At 44.6% G+C, this 19,044-nt stretch overlaps 1 protein-coding gene across 8 annotated transcripts in view; it reads right to left on the reverse strand.

Annotated features, from left to right (window-relative positions):
- The window catches only part of LOC140258185 (protocadherin alpha-C2-like), a 79,168-nt gene that overhangs the window by 23,849 nt on the left and 36,275 nt on the right, over positions 1-19,044 (reverse strand). For 5 of the 8 annotated variants that reach the window (XM_072348249.1, XM_072348245.1, XM_072348252.1 and 2 more), the window contains exons 2-3: positions 2,706-2,764; positions 2,210-2,298 (exon numbers count right to left, since the gene is read on the reverse strand). In XM_072348249.1, coding sequence (XP_072204350.1) covers positions 2,210-2,298; positions 2,706-2,764 — 148 coding nt within the window. Of the gene's footprint in view, positions 1-2,209; positions 2,299-2,705; positions 2,765-10,157; positions 10,188-10,358; positions 13,995-19,044 lie in introns of those variants that run through there. The other 3 variants (XM_072348247.1, XM_072348253.1, XM_072348250.1) reach the window with 3 other exon arrangements.

The raw sequence follows: 19,044 nt of genomic DNA on the forward strand, positions 1-19,044 counted from the left end.
CAGAACTGTCTAATGCCCACCGAGTTTGAGCTATGATTATAGACAGGTCTGACTTCCTTACATATCTGCAGTATTATGACTTGAGAACAAAGCTCCCATTCACCTCTTCGATTATAAGCTTCCACCATTTCCAGAAACCAGGCTCCGGTTATTCTGAGTTAGACACCCAGAAAATGAAATTCACTCCGATTATTGACTGCCTGCAGGAAGAGGGATGCAACTGCTGCAGCAACTGAAGGACTCAGAGCAGAAACCTGAAACCTGCCTGCAGTTCCCAGGCTTGCTGTGTGCCATATGGGGGACAAATGACATGCTGCAGGGAGCTAAGCCCAACACTGTCTTCTGCCTGGGGAGCGTTGGAGCCTTCTCATTCTACCTCATTTGGAAGGATCCTGACCACAAACCCATTGCTCTGGTGCATAGGAAAATATAGGCAATTACAACATACCAAATCAAGATTTGCTGTTCCCTGTAAGGGTGAAATACACCATAAAGTCAGTAAAAATGCTGTCAGTGCAAATGAGGACCAGGTTTTGCTTGGATAACATAGATTCGATGAAAGATCACGTGATGTTTGAGCACAGCAATGCATTAGGAATTAAGGCTTTAGTGATTTAGCACTTGTCTTGTTCATTCTTCTTAAAGCATTCCTATGACATCACCTTCAAATGCTCTCATTGATTACCTTTCTGAATCTGTCTCCATAATGCATCTTATCCATTACTATTGTGGATTGTTTAATTGAATGAATGTTTTAGTGACAAACTGATTGGGATTAATCAATTGACTAAAACCACCGCATAGAGCACGTATGCACAGAACAGGCTGGGAAATGGTTTATAGTAGCCAGAAGTAAAGGCTTCAAACTACCATAACATGCTGATGATAACAGAGATAGCCAACAGCTCACCTAGCAGCTTATCTGGACACAAGTGGACTCCACACATATGCAGATGATGTTTCAGGAGCAAATGCATTCGTCAGCTCAGTCAACTGCAATATACCATAATGAGTTGCTTCTCTGCATCAATGGTGCATGTTAACTTGGTGAAAAAATATTGCAAGTCTCAAACTTAATCTGCTGAAATGTGACATTTGATAATGTACTCGGACTATGAATAAATTCTCATTAATCCTGAGGTTTCCCTATCAGCTGTTTGCTGTCACCTGCAGCTTTTGCTCACAAAGAGCAGAGAATAATACTACCTGAAATCTGCTACAAGAGGGCTAATAATGCTATGCCAGGGTTAACAGGCCCTTGGGAAAAGACAAGACAAAAAAGAGTCTTTGTTGTGCAGGAAAATTAAGTATTTTAAAAGGAACCTGATTCACAAAAAAATGGATTTAAAAGCAGCTGTAACTTGTCCCAAACCGCTATTTGAATGAGTCTGGTCTTCTCTGTATGGCATGGAATAAGGTAACATGCTAAGTACTCAGTGAAGGGTAAGCAGAGCAGTTGAGAGCCCGAGGAAACCCTCTGGAAAGGTTACAGTGCACTCGTGGTGACATTTTCAAATACACTGTCAACAGTCGCACACCCTGCATAACATGCACAAGTTGTGTCTTCCTGCAAAGCCTGCAACAGAAGGAAGAGCACAGGATAACCAGGTAATAACAGCCAAGGAGATGATTGTATCTTGTTTCTAAACCTGTTTTTGCAGACTGCCTTCTGTAATGGCCATACAGATTTTGCTGGACACCATTAATCCATGGGTATGTTTTAGCTGTGAATGTAAACCCCAGAGTTGCTCCTTGGTCCTTCATCCAGGTAAAATTCACGTATAATCTAATGGAAAGTTTTGCACTGAAAAGTAATAGCATGAAAAAAAACCATCTCTGATATCTTTTCTGTTGGAGACCCACATCTGGTCACTTGATCTAGCTCTGTGATGGAAATGATCATTCCTCTCTGGAACATCTGGAAGATTCACAGTGCTTGCAGAGCTGTCACAAAAGGCTTATGACCCCCTAAGCTGACATCTTATTTTGGATATGACTAAAATCACTGATCACACCAGTGACTGACTGCTCTAGTCAAGCACATCTCTAGATCAATTATATCCTAATAAGCATTTTTGGCCATTTATTTTGACAATAAGGTTATAACTTAGTTTCCATCACCTTGCACTAGTCAGTGAAAACAGGCAGGAAATGAAGGGTACATTCAAGCTGTTCCTTACATATACTCACAGATACTTCACACCCTTACCTGGAGTAGCACTGGAGACTGTTGGCCACTGCTGGTCAGGTCCTCCTGGTCCTCCACGTAAGATTCCTGCCTCCTCCATATGCACAGAACTGAACAAGCACATAGCATGGTCAGATTATACAGTTATCACCTGGCTTCATAATTATTCCCCTTGCTACTCTCCAAAGGTCCCAAATGATCACCATGCAAGTACTGTGTATAATAGCCATTAAATAATTCAATAATTGGAGCATCTAATACACTGACAATCAACAGAGAAAAATGCAGAGGGCGAACACAGCAAAAGCAGAGATCTATGGTAGTACAGTAATAGCAAAAGATGCAGTCAGACCAGATTTGTCATACTTAAGAGATTGAAAGTGACGGAAGCAGAATCTTCTTTCCATCTCAGCTTACAGATACCATCAGTCTGAGGCATCAGAGAAGGGGGACAGGTTGGTCTTTGTCAGAGAGACAAGGACAGAACGCCCTGTGCCTGGGGCAGCACACAACCTACCTTTGCATTCCTGCCCTTAGGGACGCAGAGTAGCGCCAGTCAGGATTGGGGTGTTTTGGCTGTAGAAACAAAAGCCCAGAAAAAACACGGTTAGTGTACACTAAATGTGCAGAAAAAGCATCTACACCTGCCTCATTTTGGGGTTGGTGTCAAACAGTCTGCATGGCAATCCTTGCTTTTTGTGAACGTTTAGAATTCTGCAGTCCTTCTATGAATCTAAACTTCCAAATGGACACACAGAGATGATCTTTGTAACAAAACAACTTGTTTGAATGCCAAGGCCTTTGGCTAGAAAGGATCTCTGTGGAAAGACACATAATGCTGGAAACTGGTGGACAGTTATTTTACATATTCATAAACATTCTGGGCATAAGAAGAAAAGGATCATAAATTCATAATATACGTTCTGCTGCTTTACTTGATGAGCCAAGGAAAATCAGCTACTGAGCCAAACAGCATCTGCCTGAGGACGTATAAAATGGAGCCCCCCGTGAAGGAGACACGTGGGCTCCTCTGCTGTGAAGTTTCTGCTGGCATTTAATATACTGCAGAGGACTGCACTAGATGGTACCACATTTGCAGACTGCAGCAAGTCTTTTATCAAAGGCAGACATGTTCTTTCACAATATCAAGAAATTCTATAGTCTCCATATTCATTAGAGGGCACAGGGGAAAGAAGGGGAAAGCAGACAGAAATGCCCTTTGGCCAACAGCATATGCTGACTTGCTGCAGAGTGGCTTGCTAAATGAACAGATAGTTCTGTTGAATAAAAACTTGCTCCAAAAATGCCTTTGCAGTGTCAGAGGACCATCAAAACAATTTTCAGTTATGGAAGACAACAGCAAACTGAGGTCTCTTGAAGTTCTGCACTTCTATACCGCCCTAAGAACATGACAAGGTTAGTTCTCAGGATTCTCAAAGCATCAGAGTCTGTACCTGCTACTGCAGCCAGTGATTAACGTCAGGCACTTGAATCCAAAGAGAGAACTTATGTCCAGAAATATAATGGACTGCACTCATTCCTGGTGTGTCTCATACAGCGCCAAACACACAAATAATAAATGACAGTAATGGTTTAATTCTGTTCAAGCTATTGGAGTCAGATCAGAAATGAATTTGGCCCCATTACTTGAAGAGAAAAAATAAAGTGTTGAATGCTCTCAATTATTTACAGCCAGCTCTGCCTTTCCTCTTGAGGTTTTGGGCATGCTTTTCCCTGGATCAATAGGCTTTATTCAAATAAAAATGGTGCAATTAGAACCTCCCCCATCATTCTATCACTGTACTTCCTGAGCACAGCTTCACTCAAGAGCGAGATGCTCTTGGATGATGTGCATCCTCAGTATCCTTTATGGTCTGAATTACACAAAAGGGAGGAGGCTGCTATCTTCAACCACACATTAAACTTCTGTACTAGCAATTTCCTTCCCATTTAGACCCCAGTTGTCTGGCATGCTCAGGTTCTGCTGAGTTCAGCAGAAAGTGGCTTGACAAGGAGCCCATTATGCATGTTGCCAGTATTTTCTGATTCATTCCATTTTGGCCCCAATCCCAGGGATGTCAAGGTAACTGTAAAGTCAACCATATAGGAATACGCAATGAAAGAAAGACAAAAGTTCCACTAATCAGACCCTTCCCCAAATTTGTTTTTGGGGAACAGAACAAAAACCCCACAAAATGTATGGTCCATTGTAGTGCAAAGTTTCAGATGCACCGGTTAGAAATTCTCATTGTGTGGGCTAAGACTCACAATGTCAGAATAAGAGAAATATCAGCAATTAGAAGACTGTGGTGTTTTCAAAGGTTATTATCTAGATGCTGTGGCTTCTTACAGCCAATCCCTGTCAGTTTCTATGCGCTATTACTCTTCAGGCAGGGCTGCAGTGATAGTCCCAGAGTCAGAAGGAGGAATTGTCTCAGGCACATAAACTCTGGAGGTGGAAAAAGCAATCAGCTCATGCTGTGGTTTAAATGCACACACAGCCACTTATTCACTCCCCCAGTGGAATGACAAAAGAGATTTGGAAGAGCAGATTAGAAAACTCATTGTCTGAGCAAAAAAGAGATTAATACATAACCAAGGTGAAAAATCCCCACTATTTTCATCACAAATCCAAAATATAGCTTCATACAAGGAAGCCACAATTCCAACCAAAAACCAGCATGACACATCTGACTTTCAAACACTTCCCTTATACACCCACCAGGCACTCCCAGTCTGCACACTTGGGCTAGCCCATGGCTCTGGTTAGGAACAGCTCACCTTTATCAGACCACAAGCTGAAACCTGCTTTGAAATGTGCTGTTAGTAGTCACTGCATCATGGCACGATATGGCCAATTTCAGAGTGGAGCAGTGCCCTCAGCACAGTCCCATGGGACAGGAGACTGTATTGCTGCACTGCTCAAAGATGAATGCTGTCTGCAGGCTTCTCTACAAAGCCCTGTCACAGGCTTTGCTCTGTCACAGGTCAACACCACCAGGACAGGACACAGCTGTCCAGAAAGCATGAATACAGAGAGGAAGCACAAAGAGGAACACAATCTGAAGTAGTCCCAATGCTTCCCATTTGTAAAACCCCTGGCAGTCACACAATGCTGATGAAGAATAGTACTGTTCCTTTCACATCCAGCTCCCAACTTGTCACAAGACACAAGTCTATTTTTCTAACTGTAACATCATCTCAGCCTGCCCTCAGAGGTTTTTGGAGGCTGGTGGTCCTACCTTTACCACACAACAGTTGAGCTGATGGAAACCACACAAGTGAACACAGTTTCCTACTCCTCCTATCACCTGCTCTTCCTCATTTAGTAACAGCACACAACATCAGAGTTGTAAGGTGAGCAAAGATCCATCCAGATGCCTACAGCAGTGTTTGCCATCACACCAGGCAAGCACCTCATGCCAACAGTTTGTTCCTCCTGCTTCTTCCAAGTGCCAGGGTTACATTCTGTGTAACCATGAGCATCAATGTGATCAATCAACCAACCCTATTGGAAAGTTTGATAGTTAAAGTGAATTTAGATTATAAATGAGGTCACCCTAACAGCAAAAAAGCTCAAGTAAAATTTCACACACTCATTCTTAAACTGCACAGCATGGCTTAATTTAAGCAATTCACTGCTACCTGGAAAAGAAAGTTAACTGAGAATACACTGCTACAAGATTGGCTTGGTCCTTTTTTTTTCAGCTGATGATTTACCCCAGTAAATTCTCTGAGATAGAAGGAAAAATGTTGATGTTCTGATGCCATATTCGAGAAAATCAAACCTCCCAGTGATTTCAGCAGGTGTCAGAACTGGGCCTGCCTGAGGTAGAGAAGTGTGAACGAAACATTTACAAACAGCTCCCAGCTGATGAGACTGCTAAAAGCATCCTACTCCATTCCCATTTGCACACAAACACACAACAGCATGACATAAGCTATATTTATCAAATGTATGTGCTTCAGAGCAATAATAAAAGGCCTTTCACAACCTCTGACCACACGCAGCTTTACTTATTTTCCTGTGAGACGATGCTGACAGATGTGGAAAAACAGAGACTTCTGTTACTGATTCCCTTCTGTAAATGCTTCAGATTAATTTGACGCATGGAACAGCCTATTTATAGTCTGAACATGCGTTCGTCACACAAGAAAGCAGAATGGAACCTAGAAGAGACTACAATTTCCAAAGATTTGCTTTCTGTCAGTGCTCACATGCATTTCTAACTCCGAGAAAACCAAGATGAAAGGAATGGGCATGTGCTTCCCTAAAGTGCATTTAATGAGTTCCAAGAGAAGGAAAACTCCTCTGTTTAATACTGGATGCAAATTTCTGCTGGCACTGATCAAATTAAGAGTCTGACTTCCCTGCAGCACAGAGCACTGTCCATGCTTAGCAGAATGGGTCCATATTCAGCCCCTGAAAAAGAGACCCAACATTTATAGTTAACCTTTACAATGTCAGCGGGGCTGGAGAATTTCTTAAAGGATTAAGTTCTTGAACTGAGACTGTAAGATATTCCACCATTAATACCTTTAAAGCTTCTGTGAGAAATCTCTTGGTAAGATAGCTCCAGACAATGCTGTGGCTTTATTAGATTTAGACACTTGGAGACATGCTGGCACTTAAAAGCAGTATCAAGATGCGTTCAAGTGTTGCTTGCATTTTGACCCTGAGCTTGGCAGGCTTTCCTTGAAGTACAAAACACAGAGGGGAAGCCAGAAGTAGAGCAGTGTGCTCAAACAAATGTAAAAGACCAGTGAAACACCAGGTCTTTGTGCCACTGATTTGCAGCTCTTGTGCTTTCTGAAAAGTGTGCACAGTGCAAAGCTATCTAAGGATACCATAATCATCATTGTACTTTGTTACCATTATATGCCACACACACATAGACACACAAAGGTAAATGGGAATCTGCAATCAGAAGCGCTCCTGTCTAGTTTTGTCAAAGATCCAAGCTGCCCATTCATCTTTAGGAACGTGCCTCTGGGAATGAAAACTTCAGCCAAAACATATGTCGGTCTGATTGTTCATCTCTGCATTGAAAGGGAAAGGTTGTCATGAGACACAAGACGATGGACGAGTTTAACTGCACACAAGATAACAAGAAGACAGAAGAGATGAAAAGAAAAACCAAGGAGCAGACACTGCTCAGACATCACTCAGCATCTCCACGGGCATTTAAAGAAAGGGACTCCAGTCTGAAATGTCAAAACCTTCCCTGAAAATGACAGATCATCACTGCAGCAATGCACAGAAGCAAAACCTCCCCTTCACGCACCCCCCTCTCACCTGCACACACCCCTTCCCAAAAGGCAGGAATCCAGGCTGCTCATAACCTCACACACTGCCAGCAGTGAAGCTGCAATACCTTGCCACCTTTATCCTTGTGTCCACATTGCCTGTTCACCCTGTAGTAGTGATCTGGCTGATGAGAGAGCAATGCTCATTAACCCCAGACTGAATCTTATCACTAGGCTCTCTTCCAGCAATACCTGTTTGTAAGGTTTTTGGTGCTGCTATGTATGTTTCTTCTGATGCTAAACCCACCTAGTCTGAGATAATCTTCTAAAGCTATGAAAGACCACACAGACAAGCAGGGGGGATACAGAAGCAGAAGCTGCCTTGCAGAAATAAGCTCCCATTATGCTATAGTGACACAGGCAATAGAAGTCAGAACAGTCACACAGACACCAGAGCACCAACAGATAGAAAAAACTCAACACTTCTTAATACGCTGCATTTTCCCCTCCACTGCATCCATGGAATGACTCAGTGGATTCAGTCACAACTTAGCAAAGAGCAATTGCTAATATATTTGAACTTACTAGCAAATACACAAAGGACTGAGATCTTATTGCATCAAGCATTACTGAGGCTTAAGCTACTGAGGTTAATTCTGAACACATCTGAAACATTTTTCATCTCACTGTGAACAACGGTTGTTGTTCATGACACGCATGCATGCAAAGCCCATTCAGCTGGTCCCATCCCCATCATTCAGCAGTTACCAGAATATCCACTTCCAAAAACTATAAGGAGAGGGGAAGGGAAGGAAGAGCAGGAGAGAGAGGAAAAAAAAGACCTGTTGATATTTTATAAAGCGACAAACACATCAGAGATTGTATAAACTGTCACAAGGGCAATGATACTCATCGCTGTGCTTCAGGGGTGGAAGGGTGGGCCTTTACAGTTGAATTCAAAGTTCAGCTTAACAGAAGAGCACAGTCCTCCGATGAGCTAGTCATACAAAAGTCAGTGCTTATCAAAAGCAGGATTTGGTGTTACTAAGAAATGGAAGCTATCCTCAATGAAATTGAAACAGGGAAACACCAATCATGTAATTAGCTAGGAATTAGTGATCAGTGAATGCCAACACATTCACCTATTTTCTCATCATACATGGCACTGACACATCTTCATGGTATGTGTTACTACAGGGCAGTTTAAGAAGCAAAGACCAAAGAAAAGAACTTAGAACAAATAGCTTTGGTCAAACTTTACCTCCATTTACATCACACAGAACTACTGAACTAATTGACCCTTCCTCTGGGTCACACGTGCACACCAGCAGCCCTTTGCTCTTTTGTTCTATGTATGCCCATATTTCTGTACTCCAAGTCCAGCCCCTGCCTGATCTGCCCTGCTTTTCAAAATCTGCTAATTCACTGCACTCAGTGGAGTGATTCCCTAAAATGGGACAAGAATCTGTCTAGTAAATGTATTTCCTGCTGCTCTTGAATCCAAAGCAAAATCATTTTCATTTTACTCTCCTTTTTTTCCCAAGAAAAACAGACAGAAAGTGTGTATTTCACTCCTTGAGAAATATTTCACTCTCATGTTCCCCTCCAACACCAAACAAATTATAGGATTATGCTCAGAATGATTTTAAGGTACAAAAACTGTGGAGAAAATGAAGGAAAAAATACACCCCCCACACCACATTGCTGTGAATTACAGGAAAACACTGCCTACGTTATAAACTGCTTTGTTTTCAATAGGTAATCATTGCTCTCTAAAAGCAATTTTAGAGTCCTTAAGCATCTTCACTCTTTTGCAACACCAGTTGTAAAAGATGCTAATGTCTTCATATGTGGATAAGTATAAAGAACTAAATGAGTTACATTTCTCCAACAAGGGCATACAAGTCAGGCTGCTTTCAATCCCACCACAATCCCTCCCTTAGCTTCCCCATATCCAGGCATGTACCACACATTAATGCACAAACCGATCCTACGACTGACACAGTCCTGGGGTACAAAATACACACAGTAACAGCAAATCTTTCTCATTGTGAACCAGAATTCATGTCTCCAGTGTTTCCAATTTAATTCCTATCTCTGAACAAAATAAACTGCAGAGCATGCAGACTACGTGCTAACTGTGGGCTGGCTGCATGCTAACATGAAGCAGCCATTAATGCTACACTGTGGGATGATACTGAAAAGGTTAATATATTGCTGGTTAAACCATAGACATTAAACAATTTTCAGTATCAGCCCAGTAGGTCAGAAGTTGCCACACTGCAACACCACAGTGGTAACTTGCTGTAATTCTCTATACAGATGTCACTGGATTGTCAGTGATGCAGCACTGGGTAGAGCAGATGCTACCAAAGGAGGGTTTGCAGCATTCAGACAACTGAAATATGCCCAAATCAGTAAGCAAAGCATATTTTTGTAGCTATCCAAATCCAACAACTTTGCTTAGGTATCAGATCAGTGATGTAGCAAATATCTATAATTGCCATGAAGTAACCTATTGATTTCCAAACTGAAGTATTTTTTTGTCCCTGCAATATTAGTTTCAGCATTAAAGATTCAAGACCATGTCTGTCATTCCTTAGCACTCTATGACAGCAGGCAATTTTAGATGTGCAAGAGAAAAGGGAAGGATGCAATACTCTACATAGCAAATGCTGCAAAACTGAAGTGAATCTCACACAGACACAGATACCGAACTTACCAAATGGACCCTGAAACTCCCAGCATTTACCTGGAAACAAAATGCATTGCACACATTAGAATACTTTAGAACCATGTTTCTCAATATGTGTCAGTGAGCCCCAAAGGAAATACACTTAATCAGAGTTTTCCATTTTGAACCTCTTCTTAAGTACAAATTTGCTCAGAGCACTGTGCTGACCATTTATCAATGTAGCCTCACCTCGTTAGGAGTAATGGAGTCATTTTTAAGTAAGATCAGGTTTTGTGCACTCTGCCCACTCTGTCCTGTCAGATGCCTCTCAGTCACCACTGCAGAGGGAACCGTTCCTGTTGGCCCACAAGTATTGTAAAACATAAAAGTGTCACTTCCCGATCCTGCAGTTAAGCAAGCCTTATAGCAGTAGGTCTTAGTGAGAGACCCATTGCCCCGTACTTCAATGAAATGGGGCTGCACTTTTAAACCGTGTGGCAACCTCGCATCGATGTTGTTGTTGGCCTGCTTGTACAGCTCAGCAGGGCACCGTTCTCTGACCCCACAGAAACCTGTACAGCAGGAGTCCCCGTACAGACTGTATCTGTAGCACTTGATAACAGTAAGCCCAATGATTGTGAAAAGGAAAACGAAGGAGATGGAGCACAAAGCAATAATGAGATAAAGAGTGATTTCTGAATAATTGCTCGGACTTCTAACGTGTCTTCTTGTATCAGGGATGATTTTGGAAACTCTGTCCACCACGGCAACAGTGATGGCTACTGATGAGGACATCGGTGGCTCTCCATTGTCTCTCACCTCCACCGTCAGGTTGAAAGTAGGTGTGCTCTCCTCTCTCAGTTTCCGAGTAGTCCTAATCTCCCCAGTATGGAGTTCTATCCTGAACAAATCTGGATCTGAGGATTGCACCATGTAGTAGAACAACCAGGCATTTTGTCCTGAGTCCCCATCAATGGCTATAATTTTGGTTACCAAATATCCAGCATGAGCTGAGCGTGGGATCATCTCCAGGGCTGCTGAGGTGTTGGTTGAGGTAGGATACAGAATCTCTGGAGCATGGTCATTCACGTCTACCACATAGATGTAGACAGTGACAGTGCTGCTCAGTGATGGAATCCCAGCATCCTGAGCCTGGACAACGACATGGAACTCCCTCAGTGTCTCATAGTCAAAGGATTTGACAGCATACATGTCACCGCTGTCGGATTTAATGGTGACAAAGGAGGCAGCAGGTAGCCCTTCAATCTCCCCATCCAACAGAGAATAGGATACGTAGGCATTTTCGGCAACATCCGGGTCAGTGGCTTTGATGGTGCAAAGCAAAACTCCAAGGGGGTTGTTCTCGGGGATGTAAACTGAGTACACAGGCTCCTCAAAGAGCGGAGGATTATCATTGATATCAGAGATGACCACATGGATCACCTTCTGGGAGGAGAGGGGGGGGCTCCCGGAGTCAGTAGCTGTAACTGTGATGTTGTAGGCTGCTGCTTTCTCACGGTCCAGATTGCCTTGGGTGATCAAGGTGTAGGAATTCTTGAATGAGTTGAGCATAAAGGGAAGGCCAGGGGGAATACGCAAGCTCACCTGCTTGTTCAGCCCTGAGTCCTGGTCTGTGACACTCATCAAGGCTACCACAGTTCCTGGCTTTGCATCCTCTGGCACTGGGCTGTACAAGGAGGTCAGGACCACCTCAGGAACATTATCATTGGCATCCACAATATTGACCAGTACTTTGCAGTGCCCAGCCATAGAGACAGGGCCCTGATCAGTGGCTTGCACATAGATCTCATAAGAGGATGCTTCTTCATAATCCAAGGTGCCATTAACCCGTACCTCTCCTGAATGTGGATCCACACGAAAGAGCTGCCTCACCTTCTGTGGGGTATAGCTGCTAAAAGAATAGATCACATCCCCATTGGAGCCCTCATCGGGGTCTGAAGCATTGAGTTTGACAACTAGCGTGCCAGGGGGTGAGTTCTCCAGCAAGTTCACGGTGTATGTGGAGCGGTCAAAGGCAGGTGGGTTGTCGTTGGTATCCACAACTCGCACAGAGATCTGAGCTGTGCCAGACCTGGGGGGATCCCCACCATCCACAGCAGTGAGCACTAGCTGCAGCAGGGCACTCTGCTCCCGATCCAGTGGCTGCTGCAGCACAAGCTCCAGGAGTTTGCTGCCACTCTGGAAGCCTTTAAGGTCCAGGGCAAAGTGGTGGCTGGGGCTCAGCTGGTAGTTCTGCACAGAGTTGGTGCCCACATCAGGGTCCTGAGCACTCTCGATGTGGAAGCGGGCCCCGGGAAGAGCAGATTCACTGATCTCCAGCCGGTAATCCTGGCGGGGAAAGCGGGGCGCATTGTCATTGATGTCCAGTACCTCCACCTCCACATTGTGCACCTCGATGGGCTGCTCGATGACCAGCTCCAGGCTGAGGAAGCAGGTGGGGCTCAGCTCACAGAGCACCTCTCGGTCCATACGCTCCCGCACCAGCAGTGCCCCGCGGCCCAGCTCCAGCTCCAGGTACTGCCGGCCGCTGCCCGACGTGAGCCGCGCTCCCCGCTCCACCAGTCGCCGCGGATCCACGCCCAGGTCGCTCGCCACGTTACCCACGAAGGCGCCGTGCGGCAGCTCCTCCCGCACCGAATAGCGGAGCGGCCCGCCCGCCGTCCGCCCGATGCTCAGCCCCAGCAGCAGCAGCAGCGGCAGGCCCAGCGTCACCGCCCCGCCGCGGCTCCGCCGAGCCGCCGCCGCCGCCATAGCCGGGGGTGGGAAGCCGTCGGAGCCGCCTCGCCCGGCCCTGGCCCGGCCTCACACCCCGCCGCCCGGCCGCCTCATGCGAGCGGCGAGCAGCAGCCGCCGGCCGCCGCCGGTCGCTCGGCCCATGCTCGGCGGCTGCCCGAGGCGGCGGCTCCGACCTCTCCCCCCTCCGGCTGCTCCGGGGAGGAAGAAGAGGAGGAGAAGGCGGAGGAGGAGGAAGGAGGAGGGACCGGGACTCGCCGGATCCGCTTTCTCCCGCTCCAGCTGCCGCGCGGGCGGAGGCGGGGGAGGACGTTAAGCCGCGGCTGGCTCTGGTTCAGCACCGCGGCCAGGAACAGCGGCTCCGCGGCGGGAGGGGCTGGTTCCGCTTCAGCACCGCGGTCGCGGACAGCGGCCCCTCCGCCGCGCGCCCATCGCAGGGCCGCGCTCCGCTCCGCTCCGCCGCCCGGGGCCCGTTCCCACGGGGGAAGGCGTGCGGCACAGCCCCGCTCCCCAACGCGGCCCCGGCCTCACCCACGTGTTGCCGCCCCTCGGAGCGCCGGGCTCTTCGCTGCCGGTGGCCGCCGCCGAGGAGGGAGGGGAGCGGTCCGGCCGTGCCCAGCCGCGCCGCCCCTCGCCTCCGCCCCGGTTTCGCTGCTGAATCTTCAGGGGCGCGGGGCGGGCCTCCAGCCGCCTGCACTTCTGGACCTGCTGCTGCAGTGCTAAAATGCATCCGCCTGAGAGAGTTAAATCAGCGCAGGGCGACGAAAAAAAACGGGCCTCCAGCCAAGCCTGATGCCGTCTGCGTGCTGCTGCAGTGGGTTTGACGACCTCTTTCTCGAAGACCTGCCCCTCTGCTCCCTCGGAGATTCATCGTCGCTGCAGCACAGTCCTTCTGCCCAGCCCCTGCGGGGCCCCTCGCCCTCCTTTCGCCCCTGCTGCAGCCCCATCAGCTGTTGGGCTGGAGGAATTCTGCAGGTTACATCCAATAGTTGTGAGCATTTAAGGTGGGCTTCAGCTTCCCATCAGTGCTAAAGGCTTGCTCAAGGTGAACGACTGTGACTGGAGAAAAGATGAAGAAGTGCAGTACAAGCTGTTTTCCAGTCACTGTTCTATCTTCCTCTGCCCTCATGTTAGAAGACAGACAAAAGGTGGAGTGATGAAATTCAACCAACTCAGCAGTGGGGAGGGGAAGGTGCTGCAGCTGCAGTAAGTTTTACCCCGATGCCACAAAACTTCGTTGAGGCAATAAACTTAAGTATCCATTCATACAACATACAAGTCGCTATGCTGATGTATTTATAGAGACAAACCACTGGGCATAATCCTCCAGAGGTGCATACTGTACCTATTACTTAGCACAGGATTCCTTTTGCTTACACCACCAGGTCTTTCAGAATGACTCATGAGTCTTTCCTGGATGGGGCTGGTCTATCAAATGCAACAGTGGGCCTCAATTTTCAGCTAAAATTTTTCTCATTGCCCTTTTGTAGGTCTGGGCACTCGCCCCAATGCAGATCATAGAATCATAGAATTACCCAGGTTGGAAAAGACCTTGAAGATCATCAAGTCCAACCACAGCCTAACCAGTACCCTATCTCTAAAAAACCTCTGCTAAATCATATCCCTGAGTACCACATCCAAACGGCTCTTAAACACATTCAGGGATGGCAATTCAACCACCTCCCTGGGGAGCCCATTCCAGTACCTAACCACCCTTTCTGTAAAGAAGTTATTTCTAATATCAAATGATAGTTGGAAGTCTTACAGAATGAATATAATCATAACAGATTAATACTGTGGCTTGGCTGATACACACCAGCACTGTACAAATGTAACAGTCTTTCTGGAAATATTAGCTTTACATCATTTAGGCTGCCCATGCAGTTCTTAAATGATACGCCAAAACCTCTTCTATACCGATCCAGCGCCCTCTGAGTTATTTTGAATCTACATAAAATTCATCAATGGCCACGACAATTTTAGGCATTCCCACCAGCTGCAGCAGGAATGCTGAGTCAGTCCTGCAGAATCTGGGTTTTAATTCAGGGAAAAAACTCCTTCCCATAGAGAACACAGCTCGGGGTTTGGTCTGTTGTGATATCGATTTGCATAGAGAAAGAGAAAAAGAAAGGGAACACAGAAACCAAACGTCAGTTTTGGTTGTACTTGGGCTTCAAAAGCTGGAGTTTCACCTTCCAGAAACTTCTTGAAATTTCATAGAACTCCAAATTCTGAAATACCTTAAAAATCACTAAATAAAAATGTCTCCTGGAATTCTGAACAGTTCACAGGAAAAAAAGAGCATCAGAATCTGTCCCTGCAGCATAAAAGCAGCTGATAGAACACTCCAGGCCAAATATCCATTTGCTGGCAATTCTGAACCCCCCTGAAGTGATTGGATACAACCTACGTGCAGTATCTGCATACCCACACCTGTTGGGCTTCACTGACACAAAAACCACTTGGTTACATTACATTGTATCAGTCCTCTGACCTGAGTAAACATACGGGGGTAGAAAAGAACACACTGATGTTACCAAGATCTTCAGAAAGAAATTAAGTTACATGATAGATAGTAGCTACAAGTTATATCACAAGGGATACATCAACATGTATCTGTAGCAGTGCAACTGTTTCAGTGTAGCAAGTCACCACATTGCTATCCAAACCCTCCTTGAAATCTTAATATATATGGGTATGCCAGAATTAGTAGCAGCACAACACAGCGCCTCAGAAATGTTTCTGCACAGATATTTCTCCTGTGAGTGATACAACTATCAATGAACACAGTTCTGTACTTATTGAATGAAGGCCTTCAAGTTCAACTATTTCAAATCACACCTGTACCAGAAACAACTTCATACAGCAATGTAACTAGAATCACCTAAATTTGCTTGAGCTGCAACCTATCTGCTCTCTTTAATTCAATGAAGAGTCCTTCCTTCCTCTGGCTATTTTTGAGTCACTCCCAAAGCAAAAGTAAAGAGATGTCAGAAAACAGGAACACGCAACTGTATGCTGTGTTAACTGAGGAACAGCAAGGAATTTCAGCACCTGAGGAGACATTTTGCTACTTTGCAAATAATTTCACCTTCAGTAAAGCAGATCCCTGAAACATGACATCCAATGACTCAATGTTGTGACGCAGCTCCTTCCTGAACCTGTGGGAATCCAACACAGATCTTCTTTGCTCCTTCATTCCAGTCATATTCTGCACTTGCATTCTTAGCTGATAAGTGATCATTTTACATGCAGCTTGCCTCCCCTTTGTTTGAAATGGGGACTGCGCCAAATAGATCAGCTGGATTTATTCTGTTCTTTCATATCCTCCCATAAATCCATTTCTCCCCATTGGTTTAAATAACTGGTGAGATTACTCTTTTTTTTTGTATCACAGACATCTGAAGCCAGACTATTTAAAACATTGCTGTTATGGGAACCAAGGCTGCTAACCAGCCAAAAAAAATCCTGCTTGTATTTAGGTCACAGTTTCTTTCCAGTTACTTGAAGCTATTTCAGAAAACTGAATGTAAAGAAAAAGTGGTGAGTTGGGGTACAGAGAAGGATCTGTGTTGTAAACCTGAATTTAGGCAAACCACAGACAAAATACATATAACAAGTATACGAGCAAAATGCATTTCTTTGCTTCTCAAGGTCTACAGTTAATTATTTCTGACCTGTAGTCTAAAATGTAAGGATGGTTCTCTCTCTGACTCATCCTGTTTGTCCTCTGCAATATTTCTTCTGATAACTATAAACCCTTCCAGTAACTTATTGACAATAACTGTCACATGCTGTGCCATTCTAAATGAAAAGGCATTAACAACTAGGATGGGAACAGAATGATTTCCACTGCTGTAAAGTTGGTGAGTGCTTTTCTTTACCTATGTTTCTTTTCAGTCTCTGCCACCGTCTTTGACAGTCTTCCATACACACCATGAGTTTTCATCTCAAACCATCAGCACTACATTCCAGCTCAGTGATCTGGTTGTAAGACATCTCCTACTCCATAAACAAATTTCTTCCAGATCATTATCATTATTAACATTTATAAATATTTAAAGGGGGGGAGTCAAGTGTTTAAAATCCTATCTTTTTTTTTTTACACATGACCATTGAGTTCAAGTCTCTACTGCTGACTCCTTAGCTTTTCTAACTCATCCAAGATGGACAGGCAGCTCTAAAACTCTCAGTGTTGCTTTCATGTTCACAGACTGGTACTTAAACCCATCCTTCCCTTCTGTGTTTTCCCATCTATCTATTCTCCTTCTAGAATATTTGTTCCATGTGTTTTGTTTTCTTTTCCATATTACTGCTGACATCTAATCTTGGCTCTTTCCAGAAAATATTTTCCTCTCTTTATGTTGATTTCCCTTCTTTTTTCTTCCTCAGCTTCCTAAGAGTTTTCTGTTTGTCCTTCTGGATATATGAGAAATTGTCAGTGTTCCAAAGAAGTGCTGACAAGGGACGCTGATGTCTCCTTTTCCCTTCATTTTTGTCTCCACATTTCAGATAAAGTGGGAAGCTAAGCACCAATCAGCAGCATTGAACCAATGGAAATTGAGATCTAGGTGTAAAAATAGAGTGGGAATCAAAAATACAGGCAAGGAGTAATATGAGGAACAGCCAGTCACCAAATTCACTGCTGAAAAAGACTGACAACACTTTCTTTAGAGCCTGTCAGTGCTTCTCATTTATTAGCAAAAGAGTTCAAGTTTGCATTATAAAAGACTACATGAGTAGCTAAATGCTGCTTGTTCATACTTAAAGACATAGAGTGAGTTATATCTATTAAATTTATTTCTGCTCCTTGCTTATTCTTAAGTGTCTCTTAGTAGTTAATCACCTAAAACCTGAAATCCTCATTTGGATCTGAAAATAAGCTAGCAATCAGCTTGGTTGGTTTTCACACTCTTAATGATGACCTAAGTTTGTCTTTGAGCATGTTGGAAGCATTGACTGTCAGTGTCCTAACTACAAACTGTACATCTTGTGCTAGATCAGATTTTGCTTTTTCAAATGTCAATTCCATCTCCTTCAATTGCACTTTCAGTTCTTGGCCTACTGCTCACCTAATGACTTTTCCAGATTTGTTGCATTTCCTAATAGCATCTCCATGAATTCCATTATTCTGCTAAAGTATATCAAATTAGAAACGATAAATTCAAGAGATAAAAGTGTATCCTAAGCTTTACTTCTGACGTCTAATTTATTGAGCCTTGTATCTGGCTAATCTTACTGAATTCAGATCCACAAAGCAGTGCACACACACAAAAGAAGCCCTACCATATGAAGACCTCCCCCCGCCTTAGCAGAGCTACTCTGCTAACTACTGAGTAGCAAGATCACCACTTGCACATGACAGTTGACTCATGTTTTTGATATTCCTTCCAAGCAGCAGCAGGTAGAACCAGCTGGATATCAGTCACTTCTTTGCTATAGGATGGATGAACAACTGAAGGAAAACCAAAGTGTCACCTGGGGCTTCTAGAGCTCCCTACAACAAACACAGCCTGTATACAAGCAATATTCAGCATATCTGCTATGACATAAGAGCCACACAATTAAAGGTAATTCTCCATACAGTGAGAAGGAAGTAACTTCACCCTGTGATAAAACAATGAGGGAACACCTCCATCACAGAAGTCTACCCATCTCTTAGCACAAAGAGGAAAGACTTTGCCCAGCAACACAGCCAAGTAACCAATAACCCTCCATCCCATCAGCCTTGTGGGGTGAGCTGCAGGTCTTGGCTTGCAGTTCTGATAGACATGCTATGGTCTTCAGTACATCAACAGAAAATATAAACCCTTGAGCTATTTTACACAGCAGCTGAGAGCCATAAAAGACACGGGAGCATACTGCAGCACCAGCCCCATAAAACATTCTGATTCTGTGAGGAGTTTTATGAGATCAGTAATCCAATGGCTGCTGTTCCTCAGCTTTCTGTATTTCACATCTGCCCAGAAATGGCTGAGCAGTGAAAGTAGGGCAGGAAAATATTTCATTTTTGTTTGCTAAATTCTCAGCAGGCATTTCTGAGCTTAGAAGATTTTACTTCAAATCCTATTAAGAAAAATAAACCAAAACAGCACATTAGCCTAAACTGTGTTGTGCTTGGGCTATTTTTAACGTATAACCACATCCACAATGAGCACAATGTTTCTACTGCAGATTCTGC

This window comes from Excalfactoria chinensis, chromosome 13 (assembly GCF_039878825.1).
Source record: "Excalfactoria chinensis isolate bCotChi1 chromosome 13, bCotChi1.hap2, whole genome shotgun sequence".
In the NCBI taxonomy this organism is placed as follows: domain Eukaryota; kingdom Metazoa; phylum Chordata; class Aves; order Galliformes; family Phasianidae; genus Excalfactoria; species Excalfactoria chinensis.